Raw genomic sequence first — 15,704 nt, 5'->3', positions numbered from 1 at the left:
AATAGAACTGTTTGTTGTTGTCTAGACAAGTATTTAATGCCTCCAACCCATGTATTTTCATTCCTAATTACTAGTGTTGGCACATAACAGCTCAACGAGGTTCGCTGAATGCCTTCTTGTTGAAATCCTGCTCCTTCTAAACAGTTCACTTAAAACACCATTTTCTTCATCAAGATTTAACTGCTTTCATCCAAAGCTCTTTCTCCCATCTTTTCTAGTCCTTTTGCCACTGAATCCTTCCGCAGCTGGGGATCACGGCCATTCCTCCAGGAGCCTCAAAGTTGGTAGAGTTCCTCACTTTGCTTTTGTATCTATTGCAGCATCTAACACAACACTCTGCACAAAGCAGATAATCAGTAAAAGTTTGACTTTACCTTCTGTTATTCTAACTCTAGAGTTCCACCTTCTACCTGTATTCGTCATTAAATAAAAAAACTGCTTTTCCCAATTAACACAGTAGTATTTGTTGTTGTTCAGTTGCCCAGTTGTGTCCGACTCTCTGTGACCCCATGGACTGCAGCACGCCAGGCCTCCCTGTCCCTCACCATTTTCAGAAGTTTGCCTAAGTTCATGTCCATTGCATTGGTGATGCCAGCCAGCCATCTCATCCTCTGACGCCCTCTTCTCCTTCTGCCCTCAATCTTTCCCAGCATCAAGGACTTTAATATGTACCAAATTTCAATTATTTAGTACTGGCAGCTGAGTGAGAGACCCACGCAATGTCTCTGCCCGCAACTGCCAAACAAAATGTCAAACTACTTCTTGCTCTCATGCACTCTAATCAAGGAGCAAAAGCATGTGGCTCAGGATTATAAAAATAAAACAGGAGGGCTTATAAAAATAATTTAAAACATCCAACCAAACAAAAACACTGAAATTTTCAGAACAGATTCAGCCCAGAAACTAACACACAGAGATTCTAAAGTATAGGTACTCAGTCCATAGCACCTGAGATTCTTCTGCAAGAGCAAAAAACAAGCAAGACCACATGTGTGAGGGACTCCAATCACCCGGAGTACACAGGACTGAGCTGGCACTCAGGAGAGGTGATATGTACCTTTCAGTTCAGATTCCAGAGGGAAGTTTCCTGTTACTTGAAAAGCGAAAAAGAAAATACATGTTGCTGGGCCAGGGGGACAGTGCTAAAACCTGTCCCAAGGGCTCTGCCAGACTCTACATCAGGCTGAGGGAGCGACGTCCTGTGAGTCAGCGTGGAGCTCAAGTGGACTGGCACAACCAATCCTGAGAGCTGGAGAAGGAGCTTTCTGGAAACCGAACTGTGGACCAGGGGCCTCCCAGTTTCTCCTTTCTCCTCCTTCTTCCGCCTCTCCCCAACTCCTGCTCTCAAACATCCGCCTCACTAGTTGCGCAGGAGAGCCAGTTACACGTTCCTCCCCATCTTCAGATGCATCACCCAAACTCAAACCTCAAACATTCTTCCTCACCTCTTCCCACACAACCCAAAGGATTGTAGTCAAGAACACCAGAGAATAGTTTCATCAATAAGTCAATTTATTTAAAAGAATATGTTACAATTAATTACACTAAGTGACATTACCAAACAATTTTAGAGTGGTTAGCTCTATAACAAGGAATGAAAGAAACACTGTTAGCCATTACGTGTCTGTGTATTTTCTCTTCACATTTCCTAAATCACAAATAAAAAATACAAGATACTGCAGTGAAAATACAATTCGAGTTTCTCTCAAATAAATTAAAAGTGTGCATGGTTTGGGGAAAACTGAAGCCCAGTTCACTGGCTTACAAAGGGGGCGTGATATAAAACTGGTGTCCAAGTTTAGCAGTTGGCCAGTGCCTCTACCCACATCACTCCCCTCTTCAATTCTGTTCCTCCCCACAACCCTAAGCTTCCCACACATCCTAGATGACTCCTGAGGAATGAGCTGACGCCACTGTGTATATGAGTGAGCCTTGGCATGACGTGCTCAGGTTTAGAGGAAGAAGAAGGCAGGAGGTGAAACCGGAAGGTGGGGGACTAACGACGCACACCCACCACCTCTCCTCTCTGAGTATTCAACCACATCACCCTCCCAAAGGGAAGCTAATGTGACACCGTGAATCTGGAAGGAACATAGCGGGTATGCTGGGGCCCAACAGACCAAGTGGTTTCTACTGCTGAATCAATCCAGAGAACACCAAGAACAGAAGGGAGGGCACCGCTGTCCCTCTAGGTTTGGAGACTTCGGGTCACCCAGGATGCCATCCCCTTTAAGAAAACTGCCTTCCAGAGCCAGGTCCCCGAGTTGGCAAATTCTGAAATGAGAGACAGAGGTGTCACCTCCCATCAGAGCCCTATCCTGCTGCTCCAAGCACTGGATTTGGAGGTACAAGAGGGAGTGACCCAAAGCTACTGGCCTGGGCAAAGGATGAAACCAGATGGGCCAGGTATGGGGATGCGGAACATTTACCTAATTCCTCCCTGAGAGCTGTCCAGGCCTAGAAGCTGCCCTGAGCACGCACCTGTGCTGAGCTTAGACCTAGAGCAAGGGGAGGGGAGAAAAATGGGGAGTAAAATTAAACTATGAAGAGCAGAAAACCCGAAGCACAGGCCAAGGTAAACTTCCTACAGAGATAAGCTTCTCAGGGCCTGCATTTTCTCCTGACCCATGACAACTCTGAGCTTTTATCAAAGAGGATGGGAACTCTCTGTGGGGGGTGAAAGGGGAGAAGACCAGGGCGATCCTGCTGGCTTTGCTGCAGGCAAAGCAGGGTGCAGGGGGACCTCTCCATTTCCTGGAGACAATTTGCACAAAAAAGACTGTGGAGAAGCCTCCCTGAGCAGAACCCAGGACTGAGAAAGATAGTAGGGATTCGAGAAAGGAAGTGCAGAGTTAAGAGGAAAAGGGTATCACACGAACACTACTTCATGCAAAGAAGAGCTTGACCCTAGGAGCTGCACAGCCACCGAGACCTCTGCCTCCATCGCAGGACACCTGCTATGAGCGGGAGAGCCGAGAAAGCCTTCCTCTGGGCCTTCCCTCCTTCCCCTTCTCCCCAAGCTGGGGCAGCCTCTAGTAGGGGCTGGCCCTTAACATATTCTCCCAACAGGCTAACCATCCAATGGGCCCCACCCAATCTCCAAGTGCCAAGTGAGTGCCAGGTCAGGGCAGGAGGGAGGAAACAACACACACTACGAGCACCCCCGCTGCTCTCACATCTGGAGGGCAGCCTTTGGGCTTCCCATGGACTCCAGGATTTGTTCATTCCTTTCCCACTTTGACAGAATAGGAGCAAACTGCTATTTTTAAAGTGTGAACAGAGCTGGGGCCAAAAACCTCTTCAGCTCCTTGGAGTGGGCAATCAACATATCTTCTTCCCATGGTCCTCTGGCTCATTATTAAATTCATTTATGCCAGAAGAAGTAAATTCTGTGCCAAAGCCTCCAAAGCAGGGCTCACTCTCTGCGACTTTAAACACAGCTTCCTTACAGTTTGCACTCTGCGATCCCGCCTGGTTTGGAGAAGGCGAGGAAAGACAGGATGTCCTACACGATACCACACCCCCCGGGGCAAGTGCCTGCCAGGGTAACAGAGTGAGAGAGAAAGTAAAGCACCTCACAACCACCTGCAGAAACAAGTTACAGAAAAAGAACTTCAAACCACCCCAACACCGCTCAGTGACTACAGCCAACTATGGTTGCCTCCCAGTTAGACAAAGCAAAAGATGCCACTCTGTGAAGGCTTTTGTGCAGAAGGCAGAGAAAGAAAAAAGTAAAAGAGGCTCAAAGATGTGTTTCAGACGCAGCAGAGCCTGACTAAGAGCTCTCAACACCATCTCTTTGGAGCCTGGGGGTTGAGAATGTTGCTCCTGCTGCTCTCACGTCAGGAGGGCAGCCTTTGCGAGAGCGCCATTCTCAACCCCCAGTCAGCCCTGGCCCCAGACCCAGGAATGCAGTTCTTAGGTCTCAAAAGGTCTAACTGCAAGGTCAGATGAGGAGATCTTTTAAGGGGCAAAAATATTTTCCTTCAATCTCCTTTTAATTAAAAGTTGAGATCCAACCCAAATTAACCATATTCCTACTGTTCCTTCCTGGGTCCTCAGCTGGCTTAGACGGGTTATGGTTTTGCTTGGCTCAGATCACTGACCCATTCCAAGTTTCCCCAAGGCTTTGGGGATATGGTCAGATCCTTCCCCAACATGGCTGTTTAAGGAAGTCACAGAGAACCTAAGTTACGGTGTTACCGGTCAGGAACGGAGTAGGAAGAAGCTTACGTACACAGCGCCTTTCTTCTTTCCTCCCCTACCTAAGTCCAATCTTTGTGCCTAAAGGTATCAGCTTTGACTCTGGTCCCGAGCACAATCCCTGCTTTACAAACAGCAGAGATGGGCAATCATGACCATGAGGTGTTTCAGGGGTCTGGGCATCAACCTCCTGAGCCCCCCTTCCCCTTCATTCTTGGCCTGCTGAGGAGAAGCACACAGGGGGCCCATGGGAAGCAGGAAGATGTGGAATGTGGCTAAGAGCCATGAGTGGAAGAGAAAGAAACGGACCAGGAACGTTGTCTTGGAATCAAGAGAGACCACACCAAGTCTTCAGATGCTCCCTGCAGGTCTGCAGCCCCACTGCCCTTGAAAAACACACTTCTTTCTCCTCCCCAGCAGCCTCTTGAAGATAAAAGAAACTATGCTCCTTGCTCCTCAGACTCTATGGCAACCCATGGTCCAAAATCTTCATTCAATACAAAAAAGGGGGAAAACCCAAGCAGGTTGTAAACTTTTCGAGTCCTTCATGAGGAGAGGTATTTTTCCCTGTAAAATTTTTTTTTTCCTTTTTAAAGTTTGTTTCAAAATAAAGAGAGCAAGAGAGAAATCATGAGTTCTAGTGAAAGGTGTGTAAAAACACAAGCTAAAAAAGGTACTGCCATCAATATGAAATTTAAAAAGAAATATATATATGTATATACGTGCAGCTAATTTGCGTATATATAATTTTTACATACATACATATATATGTCTGAACAGTGCAAATGGATGGAGTTCATAGTTCCAGTTCTAAAAATATGGTACAAGGAGAGTCTGTTGGTATGAGGCCCAGAGGAAAGGACAAAGATCCCTTTGGCGAATTGGTTGGGCTTGTTTCTTTTCCTGTCTTAACTCAGCTGACTCCTGGTGCTGACCCATCTATTGTTCTCTACCAGCTCAATTACAGAGATATGAAACTCAGAGGGATTATTAATGACACTTAGTTTAGGGCTTTTGAATATAATGACTTTTTTCCTTTTTCTCTTCTTTTGTGTTAATGGTTACTCTGTCTGACATGGGAGATGAAAGGGATAAGAGGATGAGGGTGAAGAGAAGGAACAGGGTAATGAGAGGCTAGGTGGCCACATCCCTCTGCTGTGACCTCGCCATCTGGAAAATGTTCTGAAAGGAAAAAAAGACAAGAGTTACTGGGAAGCCTCAGGTGTCTTCACCTCCTCCCATCCAGAGACGACCCCTCATACAGAAAATGTACGACTGGATGACTCTACTTGACACGATGGGCCTCTTCACTGGACACAACTTTCCACCAAGAGTCACAGCCTTTTAGAGCTGGAAGGGACCCAGGATGTTACTTATCTGGCTCAGTCTTTCAGTCTCACAGATAAGAAAAGATGAGAAAACTGACATCCAGGGAGGCCAATTTGAACAGAATCACAGAGAGAAAAACAGCTAGGAGAGAATCCAGATCTGATCCCCAGAGCCCTGTGTGCCTCCTACAAAACCAAGAATATAAATGTTCATATTCCTTACTTTACTTTCTGAACCTCAAAAACATCTTCTTGGAGAGTAAGCAGCTAATTATTCAGAATCGTTTAAATTCTGTTCCATCACTAGCAGGTACAGACAGCAGGAAAGCAGCAGCACCACACACACACACACACACACTCTCGGTTACCCTACACACGCTTTAACATCTCATCGAGTCAGGACTAAAGCTAAGTACAACTGCCCTTCTGCATCAGAACAACATGGAGGGCGACTGATAAAAAGGCAGACAGAGGAGGGTCCATGAAGTCACAGGAGATGAACAGCCTGTGGCCAACAGCCACCCTCTTGACAAGGGAAACAGGGCTTTTTCGCACAGTCTGGTTTAGCATCCAAGGCTAATGACCTCACTGGAAAAGTGTCCTGGCTCATGTGGGATGACTGGTCTCTAACTAATACTCCTAGAAGAGAATCCTGGCTCATGTGGGATGACTGGTCCCTAACTAATACTCCTAGAAGAGAATCCTGGCTCATGTGGGATGACTGGTCTCTAACTAATACTTCTAGAAGAGTGTCCTGGCTCAAGTGGGATGACAAGTCTGTAACTAATATTCCTAGAAAGTGTCCTGGCTCATGTGGGATGATCGGTCTCTAACTAATCCTCCTGGAGGAGTGTCCTGGCTCATGTGGGATGACTGATCTCTAACTAATACTCCTAGAAGAGTGCCCTGGCTCACGTGGGATGACCAGTCTCTAACTAATACTCCTAGAAGAGCATCCTGGCTCATGTGGGATAACCAGTCTCTAACCAATATTCCTAGAAAGATGGAAATGAGGGCCCCAGGTATTTGGATAAAGGAGTGTACATTTTAAACAAACAAACAAAGATGAAAAGGTCAATTCAAGATTGTTTAGAATTACCTCTTTTCTCCACTTGAGCTCGCAGAACACCCTCTCGAAGCATTCATGCATGTAATTAAACTGAAAAAAGACAAAGCAACATTCACTGCCTTCTCCAGACCAGGCATCACAAAACCACCCTTTGAACTCCTACCCAGAGTCACCTTCCAAACTTGCTCAGCCTGAGAAAAACCTTAAGAGACTCCATAAAACTCAGGCCTGGCTCATCTGCTATTCTCTGGCTCCTTCTAGTGGTAACTGTGAGTCAAGAGGAAAGTGAAACTGCTAATCCTACTAGGGCTTAAAGGAAAGACAGAAGAACCTGGGGATCTAGGATTTAAACAGGTTCAGATCTCAACTGTTATCCCTACAGCTCCATTTATGCATTTAGCTTTCTGAGAACTTTAAACCCAATCTACTTTCCCCAAGCATGTTTCCCCAACCATCACTCACATATGGTGTGAAGATTTTAACCCATCGAGGCTTCTTCTCTCCTCGTGCATATTCAAAACAGAAGGCCATTCCTTCTTCATCTGTATCCCATCGCTGCATCTCATCCCATTCAAATGCTATTACCTGGTTCTGAACAATCGAGAGCATAAGTTTGAGAATGCTGGGGAGCTTAGGTAAGATGGTTCTGAACCAGGCAGCAGAAAAGAAATGTAGAGATGTCTATAGCATTTCATGGAAAAGACGGACAGAAGAATAAAAGTCAACGTAAACAGCCAGTGAAGGTGAGGAGCAGTGTGCACCCAGAGCCTAGGTATCCCAGTCAAAACAGTTTTGATTTCACTCTCCTCCACCCCAAGTAGGAACTAAAACATAGCAAGTGAGCATCCAAGCATTCCCGGTGTTCCTGGTCCTGCCCCCTGGCCTCCTGGTGCGTGCTCAGTGGGCTCTCACCTCCAGCTGTCCTTCTTCAGTGCAGGCATGCAATTTAAAGTGCGTGATGCTGATGGCTGTGATAACATGCCCCTTCCTCCTGGAGTCGCAGGCACAGTGGGGGAAGATAATTTCATTGTAGCCCTCACAAGTCCTTAGCATGTTGAGGTACTAGGGGGAAAAAAAAGGGAAAGAGAAACAGTGCTACTCTGGAACTATACCATCCTCAAGAGCTGCTGAGAAGGTACATAAGAACCAAGAAAACCCTCACAACCTATAGACCGTGCCTCTGGGCTCACATTCATTGTTAAGCTGGGACAGAACTCCTGGATGATCTTTCAGCCTCCTTCTAACTTTCACCTCCATACTTCAACCCTTGTCTCTTTCTCTACTTAAAGAAGATAAATAAATGAAGCCAGAAGAGAGACTGCAACCAAGACTCTGAGGAGGGAACTCATAATGCCACTCAGTCCAGCCCTCTATTTTCACTGTACCTAAGCAACAAAATAAAATCTGAGAACTAATGTTTCTCGTGCCCTCTCCAATCAAAAGTTAAGAGTGATCTCAGTGATGAGGATTAAACCACCAAATCTCATATTCATAAAAGGTTTAAGCTGAGGGAAACTTAAAAGTTAGTCACTTTATAGAAACCCAGAATAATGAGACTTGCTTAATGTTACATGCAGTAATAAGTGGTGCAACCAGGGTTACAAATCAGGTTTAATTTGTAGGCCTCTGATCCTTTTTCTCTATTACCAACTAGTCCCCTTCAGCCCCACTGTCCCCTGGGTCTCCAGCATATATGTCTCCTTAAAAAGCATCTGGACCCGAATCAAGTGACCTATGTGACCCTCACAGGTGCAATGCTCCCCAGAGAGACCTCTGAACTCTTTTGACTCTTTTCCTCCACAGTTAAGGCTAGCCTCTCTCTTCCTTAACACTACTTGGAATTGAGCGGGGACAGCGTAAAAGAGAAGGAGCGGGAAGGAAAGAGGGAGAGAAACAGAGGGAAGATGGTAAGAACAAAAGACGACGCATGGACTCTGACCTGGTTTCCTCCCAGACTGCCGGGACACAAGCAGACAGTCTTGCATCCATGTGACACCACCATCCGCGTGTCACACAGGAAGAGCAGGCATGGCGGGAATGTGTGCAGAGAGAGGTAGAGAGAAGACAAAGGTGGAGCCCCCTAGCTGACTTCAACTAGATGGGTAAGGAAGTTAGAACACGCTGGAGAGCTGCCCTCTGCCTCACCAAGAGAAGAGACACAGGCACAAAAGAGACTAGCAACCTGGTGCCGAGGGGCGGCGCCCAGCACTTCTCTGCTGCCGCCAGGGCCTGTCTGGGGAGGCCTGAGGGCCGGGCAGGAAGGAGTCACACCACAGGCTCCCTTCCCTACTCTGCAGTTACGTCTGCTCAGGTAAAGTCACCACCACTTTAAAGGTGGAAACTTACAAAAGGGGCGCAGGAACACGGGGTCAGTGTCCGTGCAGAAGCACCAAAATCCTCGCTTGCGTCATTCTCCCTCTGTCTCCTTCCTTCCATTACCCCACTGACCACCCTTTATCATCAGCCTCCCTGAGGCAGCGATAAACTGCCTGGCCCTTCTACTGGCACTATGATCAAAAGAAATCTCTGGCTACTTCATTCTGGCAAATATGACAGGCAGTGGACGATACAGGAAAGAACTCTTCTGGGGTTATGACAAGACAGGAGACAGTGCACCGAAGAGTGAGCCAGCTCCTGGGCCCAGAGGCCCTGGGCTTGAATCCTGGCCCCATCACTTCCTAAATACGCAATCTTGGGCAAGTTATTTGAACTCAAATTACTAAACCTAGGAGCCTTAGTTTCCTCCTCCAGAGAAACAGAAATAATAATATTAAATAGCATCTATACCATATAGCTATTTGTAATCTCTGAAAGTACTTAGTACATAAGCATAGTACTTAGTACATAATTAGGTATCCAATATCTGACAGCTACAAAAAATAATTTTAAAGGCTCCATTAAGGTAAAGTGTCACTGGGGAAACTTAAGATTTTCCCCAAATTATCAGGTCAGGTAGTATTTCTCAGCTTTAAGAGGGCAATCTCTATATTCCAGGATTTGCAGAAAGTACAGAGAGGAAATATTTAAAATTTAACATGTATCAAAATTTCCAAAAGGGAAGTTAACCTTTGTTTTCAAACATATTTACTTAAAGGTATAACTATGTATCTGTTTGAATTTCAAACAAAAATTACCCTGTCCATTCTCCTTTCATATGAAATGTTTAATAAATATGTATCCTCAATTAGCTTCTCTGATTTGCATACCACTTAGATGATGGCCCCACATTAGGCAAGAGAAGAGGACAGGTATGGCCTGGGACATTTTATAAACATTCACTGTACAGCAAGATAGGTAAATACCAAAATAGGGCAGTTATTAAGGCAGAGACAAAGTACTTAACAGAGCAAACACTTTCGGTGCAGGGATGGAGATCCATTCTGGAAAACTCTCTGTTCTCCCAAACTTCCTGTGGAGGGTCAAGCCAGATCTAACATTGAAATCAAGGCCTGAGAGGAACCATGAGAACCAACTCTCCCAAATTTCAAGGGCACCAATTCTCAAGCACCTGAAGTTTCAGATTCATTCGGGTGCTTCTGTAAAAATCTTCACAAAGATTTCTAGATCTTGCCCCTAGAGATTCTAGCTTAGTATATGTGAGGTAGAGTCCAGAACTATGCACTTGAAGCAGGCTTCACAAGTGACTCCTGTGTAACTGAGCTAGGGAATACACTTTGAGAAACAGTGACCTCCACATATACCACCTTGTGTGACATTATTAAAAATTACATTGACAAACACAAACCCAGAAACTTCTACTTGTCAGTTCAATAATGGCAAGACGTAAGTTATACACGTTCACTGTTTGAAAGAGAGTAAAAAAAGACACAGAGAGAAAAAAGAAAAAACAAGTCTTGTATACATTCTATTCTCAACCATCCAAATTTGAGATTCAATCTAACTTTGTAAATAAGTAAGAAACAAAACCATTTTGATCATCCTGGGTATTACAAACTATGGCAAAGGTATGAGCTGTCCTCTGTATGTGGGGAGCAAAGGAACTTCCACAAAGCTTATTCATCTGTTAAGAACTTTGCGATGTTTCGTCAAGACTCCACTTGATAGCAAGCAATCCTAACATCCTCAATTTACAAAAAAGAAACTGAAAGTGAGAAGTTTGTGAATGGCTGAAAGTCTCACAGTTATCTGGCAAAACATTGTCGTGATCGGGCCCAATCTTGGGCCTCTCAACATGCTAAGCTATTATACATAATGGTGTCAAGCCCCGCAGGCTCTGAGGGGTCCATCTGAGGCGCAAGTGTCAGTGTGCTGACCACGACCACCGTCTAGGCTAACGTCTCTCAACACTAACACCTGAGTAAAATCCAAACTTTTTGGGGGGCGTAGGAGAAGGCAATGGCACCCCACTCCTGTACTCTTGCCTGGAAAATCCCATGGATGGAGGAGCCTGGTAGGCTGCAGTCCATGGGGTCGCGCAGAGTTGGACACGACTGAGCGACCTCACTTTCCCTTTTCACTTTCATGCACTGGAGAAGGAGATGGCAACCCACTCCAGTGTTCCTGCCTGGAGAATCCCAGGGATGGGAGAGCCTGGTGGGCTGCCGTCTATGGGGTCGCACAGAGTCGGACACGACTGAAGCGACTCAGCAGCAGCAGCAGCAGGAGGTCTTTAAAGTCTCAGGCTGCAATATTACGTGGCCAGTACAAACTGTGCGCAGGCACCAGGCTTTCAGGAGAACACATCCCATAAATGCTTACGCATGCTTATATGGATGCTCAGTGAAGACGACCCGGGGGAGGAGCGACGCACGGACTGCACTTGAGTTCTTCACCTTGTGTGACAAGATACAAACTCGAGTCTAAGAAATAACTTCATAACAGATTACTATGTTTATTAAACTCAGACTTGCTATATTTTGCCACAAAACAACTCAAACTTATTTATTTCTCTAGCACCTTGCATTGTGCCTGGCACACACTTGGTGCTCAACAAATATTTTTTGTAAATGTATAAATGGAAGATAGTGTATTTAGAGTGCACATGTACAAAGAAACAGTATGTATTCCACATTCAGAAGCTTTTATGAAATTACTTTGATTCTGTTGGTTTTGACAAAGGCAAACAACTACTGCAGGGGTTAACAGCCCTTTTCACCAAAAGATGCAGACGTTTTGGTCAGAATTATGCATTAATATATAGAAGACAATACCATTAAATAAGAGGTGGAAGCTGAGTGTTAAAATCCTGTCTCCCACACAGTGAAATCTCCTTAACCAAAATTCTGCCAAGACTTAATTCCATTTAAAAGATTTGGGGAATGTCTATTTCAGCCTGTTGGTATGCAGAACACTGGTAGATGGTTCCCTCTTTGTCATATGAGTGATAAAATAAATATCCCATCTAGATATAAGACTAGGAGCTAAATAAGTTCAGTGGCTAACTTGTTGCATTCTTATTTCAAACATTCCCTCCTAAAAACTTCTTAGAAAGTACAAAAGAAACTCAAGCGGCCTATGAGAATTATTACCAATGCAGTTACTGCGTTCTGTAAACACTGTGCTCAACTGCTCAGCTGTAGCTGACTCTTTGCAACTCCATGCACTGCAGCCCACCAGACTCCTCTGACCATGGCATTTTCCAGGCAAGAATACTGGAGTGAACTGTGATTTCCTACTCCATTGTGTAAAAACTATTAGGAAAAACTATAATTGGAAAATTTTCAACTATATGAACTGGCGAGGAAAGAAGTTTTAAAATGATGAGTAGAGTCTTTATAAATATTCTTTATACATTTTATTTTTGAGAAGTTTCATCTTTCCATTTATGGTAGATATAAATTCAAAACTATTTTTGAAATATTCTAAGAATATCGTAGTAGCCCTCCACAGATATTCACAAAGAACTTTCTGTGGTGATGAAAATGTTCCATATCTGAGTTGTCCAATACAGTAGCTACTAACAACTCACTCAATACCTGAAATGTGCTAATGCATCTGAGGAATTGAATTTTAAATTTTATTTAAGTTAAATAAATTTAATTCAAGTAGCCACACGAGGCTAGTAGCTATGGAATCAAACCGCACAGCTCTAGGATATCACACTAACCAAGAGCACTACTGAGCATCAATGAGCAACTGCAGAGATGGGAGTTGTGAAAACAAATGACTTCGCCACTGCTAAACCACAACTAAAATAATTTCTAATATTAAACACCTAAATATTAATTCTCACAGAATTTTATTTTTTATCATATTAAATGTCTGCACATCTTTTAGGCCTTTTTATTATAAAAAAGAATATTGTTTAGTAATCACTAATAATAAAGTTATATACCCATATATAAAACAATAAGCTCTTTGTGTGCTAAATAGAGGAATACAATAGACTTTATATCAAGCTCTATATCCCCCTCCTTTTTTGTTTCTCTGGCTGCACCATGTGGCACTCAGAATCTTAGTTCCCCGACCAGGGACTGAATCCATGCCGCTGCCTTGGGAGTGCAGAGTCTTAACTATTGGACTACTGAGTAAGTACCCCACTCCTTTTTAAATCAGTTAAGTCACTGACCAGGTTGCAACATCTTTCAAAAATGACTAGCACAACATTTAAAATATAAGAAGAGGAGTTTTCAAAAGGCACATGAAAAGATGCTCAACATTTTTAATTATTAGATATGCAAATCAAAACTATAATGAGGCATCACCTCATACCAGTCAGAATGGCTATCAAAAAGTCTACAAATAACAAACGCTGGAGAGGGTGTGGGGAAAAGGTAACCTTCCAACACTGTTGGTGGGAATGTAAGCCGATGCAGCCACTATGGAAAATAGTATGCAGATGCCTCATAACACTAAAAATAGAATTCCCATATGATCCAGCAATCCCATTCCTGGGCATATATCCAGACAAAACTAAAATTCAAAAAGAGATTATCATACTAAGTGAAGTAAGTCAGGAGGAGAAAGACAAATACCATATGATTTCATTTACATGTGGAATCTAAAAAAAGGCTACAAATGGACTTATCACAACTACTTATATGTGGAATATAAAAAATAATACAAATGAATATATACAGAAAACAGACTCACAGACATCAATAAACAAACTTAAAATTTTCAAAGGGGAAAGGTGGGGGCGGGGAGGACAAATTAGGAGTTTGGGATTAATATATAGAAACTACTATATATAAAACAGATAATCAACAAAGACCTACTGTATAGCACGGAGAACTGTACTCAATATTCCGTAATAAACCTATATGGGAAAACAATCTGAAAAAGAATGGATATACGTACAACTGAATCACTTTGCTGTATACCTGAAACTAACACAACATTGTAAATCACCTATTCTCCAATATAAAATTAAATTAAATTTTAAAAGGGATAAGGGGCATTTTATAAAGAGATTATGGAACATAAACCTACCATGACCATTTTCCTTTGTTCATACAGCTTCTGTAATTGGTAGGATTTTTCCTCTGCTTTGATGTAACCTTTTTTCACATCATCAACAGCCTGTCACCAAAACAAAGGCAAGGAGGAAAGAAATGTAAGTTATCATCAAGTACATTCTTGATAAAAATAAAGGGATACAGATTCATCTTCACAATAATTCCTATCCATCTGGACCATCATCATCACTGCCTGTGAACTCTGCAACTCTTATTCTAGGTCTGTCCTGTTAAGAGATTTAAATTCAGGTTAATTTATCCATGTGAAATAATTACAGCACACTGGAAACTAGCTCACAATACTGTGTTAAAAACAGCGATGAAGGAGCAAAAATGTGCGACATAAACTGTGAGTGGTGCATGCAGCCAGAAGAGGAGAGCTCACTGCTGACTGGAGTCATCAAGAAGTCTAGCCTGGACCCCGCAGGACAGGCTGAACAGGAGAAACTTCAGGCTAAGGTCAGCAAACAGAAGTGGGTTTCAATTTAAATATACTCAGGAGACAGACCTGCCTGGTCAGAATCAAGGATACATGTTAGTGGACAATGAAAAATAACTCTGGATGCACAGGTTAACAGAACATGAAGGATCCCAAAGAGCAGGCATAGGAATTTAGACTTAAGGACAGTAGAGAGCTGAAATAAATAGTAAAAAGTTGTTGTTTCAGAAAGATTGATCTCTACATGATTGCCAAATGACTTAAGCTAAGAAGAGAATGAAACAAGGAAGAGCAATGATACTGTGGTACTTTAAGCATGAAGTGAAACAAGACCTTAGTCCAGCGGGGTAGCAACTGGAAGAGAGAAGTGATAAATCTGAGACCATAAACAGAAAAGCTTCCAGCAAGGATCTGATATAGAAATGAAGGTATCCAGATATAATATACTAAACTATTCCTGGTTCAGCTGTATGAAACATACATCCCCTTCCCAACCTTACTCCACCTCTCCTCCACTCTTAAGAAAAACTTTAAAAATCCAATGGAAGGGAAAACTGATCTTTGGGAGGAAAAAAAAGAAAAAGAACAAACAGAATCATTTGTCCAGAGCATTCAGGATCTACCCTCAGTGAGTTATTCCAAAGACAACCCTATGCAGACACCAGGCAGGGAACCACCTGAATCTTCATCAGAAAACTGCAGATTTCCTTCAGGTAGAAATCATTCGCCACAGTCTTTTATAGGAAAACATTGGCCAATTAGAATGAATTCAGGATTGAAGTCAAGAGACGAGTTCAAATTCTAGCTGTCACCTACCCATATACATTTGAGTAAGTCACTTAAACCCTCTCAGTCTGCAAAACAAGAATAAAATCCATCTTGAAGGTAGACAACAAGATAAAAGATGTTAATAGCTTTGTGAAATATATATAAATAGTTATTATTACTATCATTGATATTGGCATCATTTGCCTGTTCTAAGAACCACACAAGGATATATCCTCCCTGGGACTGCCACTGGAAAGAGTATCCCAGTGTCTCCCCGATCCTAGCCACACAAGCGAGGATTCACTTAGGCAGAGAGATTATATTCACAGAGGGGATGTTCAACGAGAACTGCCACCAACATCCTGCAGAACCTGAACGCGATCACCAAAAGACCTGGTGCTCCAGCTAGATCAAATTTAAATCAGTTAGACTGAAAAAGTTGTGAGAGAAGTAAAGAGGGAAAACAAACAAATACTGGT

At 43.3% G+C, this 15,704-nt stretch overlaps 1 protein-coding gene across 3 annotated transcripts in view; it reads right to left on the bottom strand.

The window, feature by feature from the left end:
- The window catches only part of SNX27 (sorting nexin family member 27), an 83,142-nt gene continuing 68,929 nt past the window's right edge, over window positions 1,492–15,704 (bottom strand). The window contains exons 8-13 of one of the 3 annotated variants that reach the window (XR_001917871.1): window positions 13,993–14,082; window positions 7,513–7,662; window positions 7,063–7,191; window positions 6,631–6,690; window positions 2,430–5,385; window positions 1,492–2,274 (exon numbers count right to left, since the gene is read on the bottom strand). Coding sequence is in view for 2 of the 3 variants with exons in the window: in XM_018046083.1 (XP_017901572.1) it covers window positions 5,338–5,385; window positions 6,631–6,690; window positions 7,063–7,191; window positions 7,513–7,662; window positions 13,993–14,082 (477 nt within the window). In the remaining variant the exon portion in view is untranslated. Of the gene's footprint in view, window positions 5,386–6,630; window positions 6,691–7,062; window positions 7,192–7,512; window positions 7,663–13,992; window positions 14,083–15,704 lie in introns of all 3 variants that reach the window. The other 2 variants (XM_018046083.1, XM_018046084.1) reach the window with 2 other exon arrangements.

This window comes from Capra hircus, chromosome 3, assembly GCF_001704415.2.
Source record: "Capra hircus breed San Clemente chromosome 3, ASM170441v1, whole genome shotgun sequence".
NCBI lineage: Eukaryota > Metazoa > Chordata > Mammalia > Artiodactyla > Bovidae > Capra > Capra hircus.
This window is presented reverse-complemented; position numbering and strand designations above follow the sequence as displayed.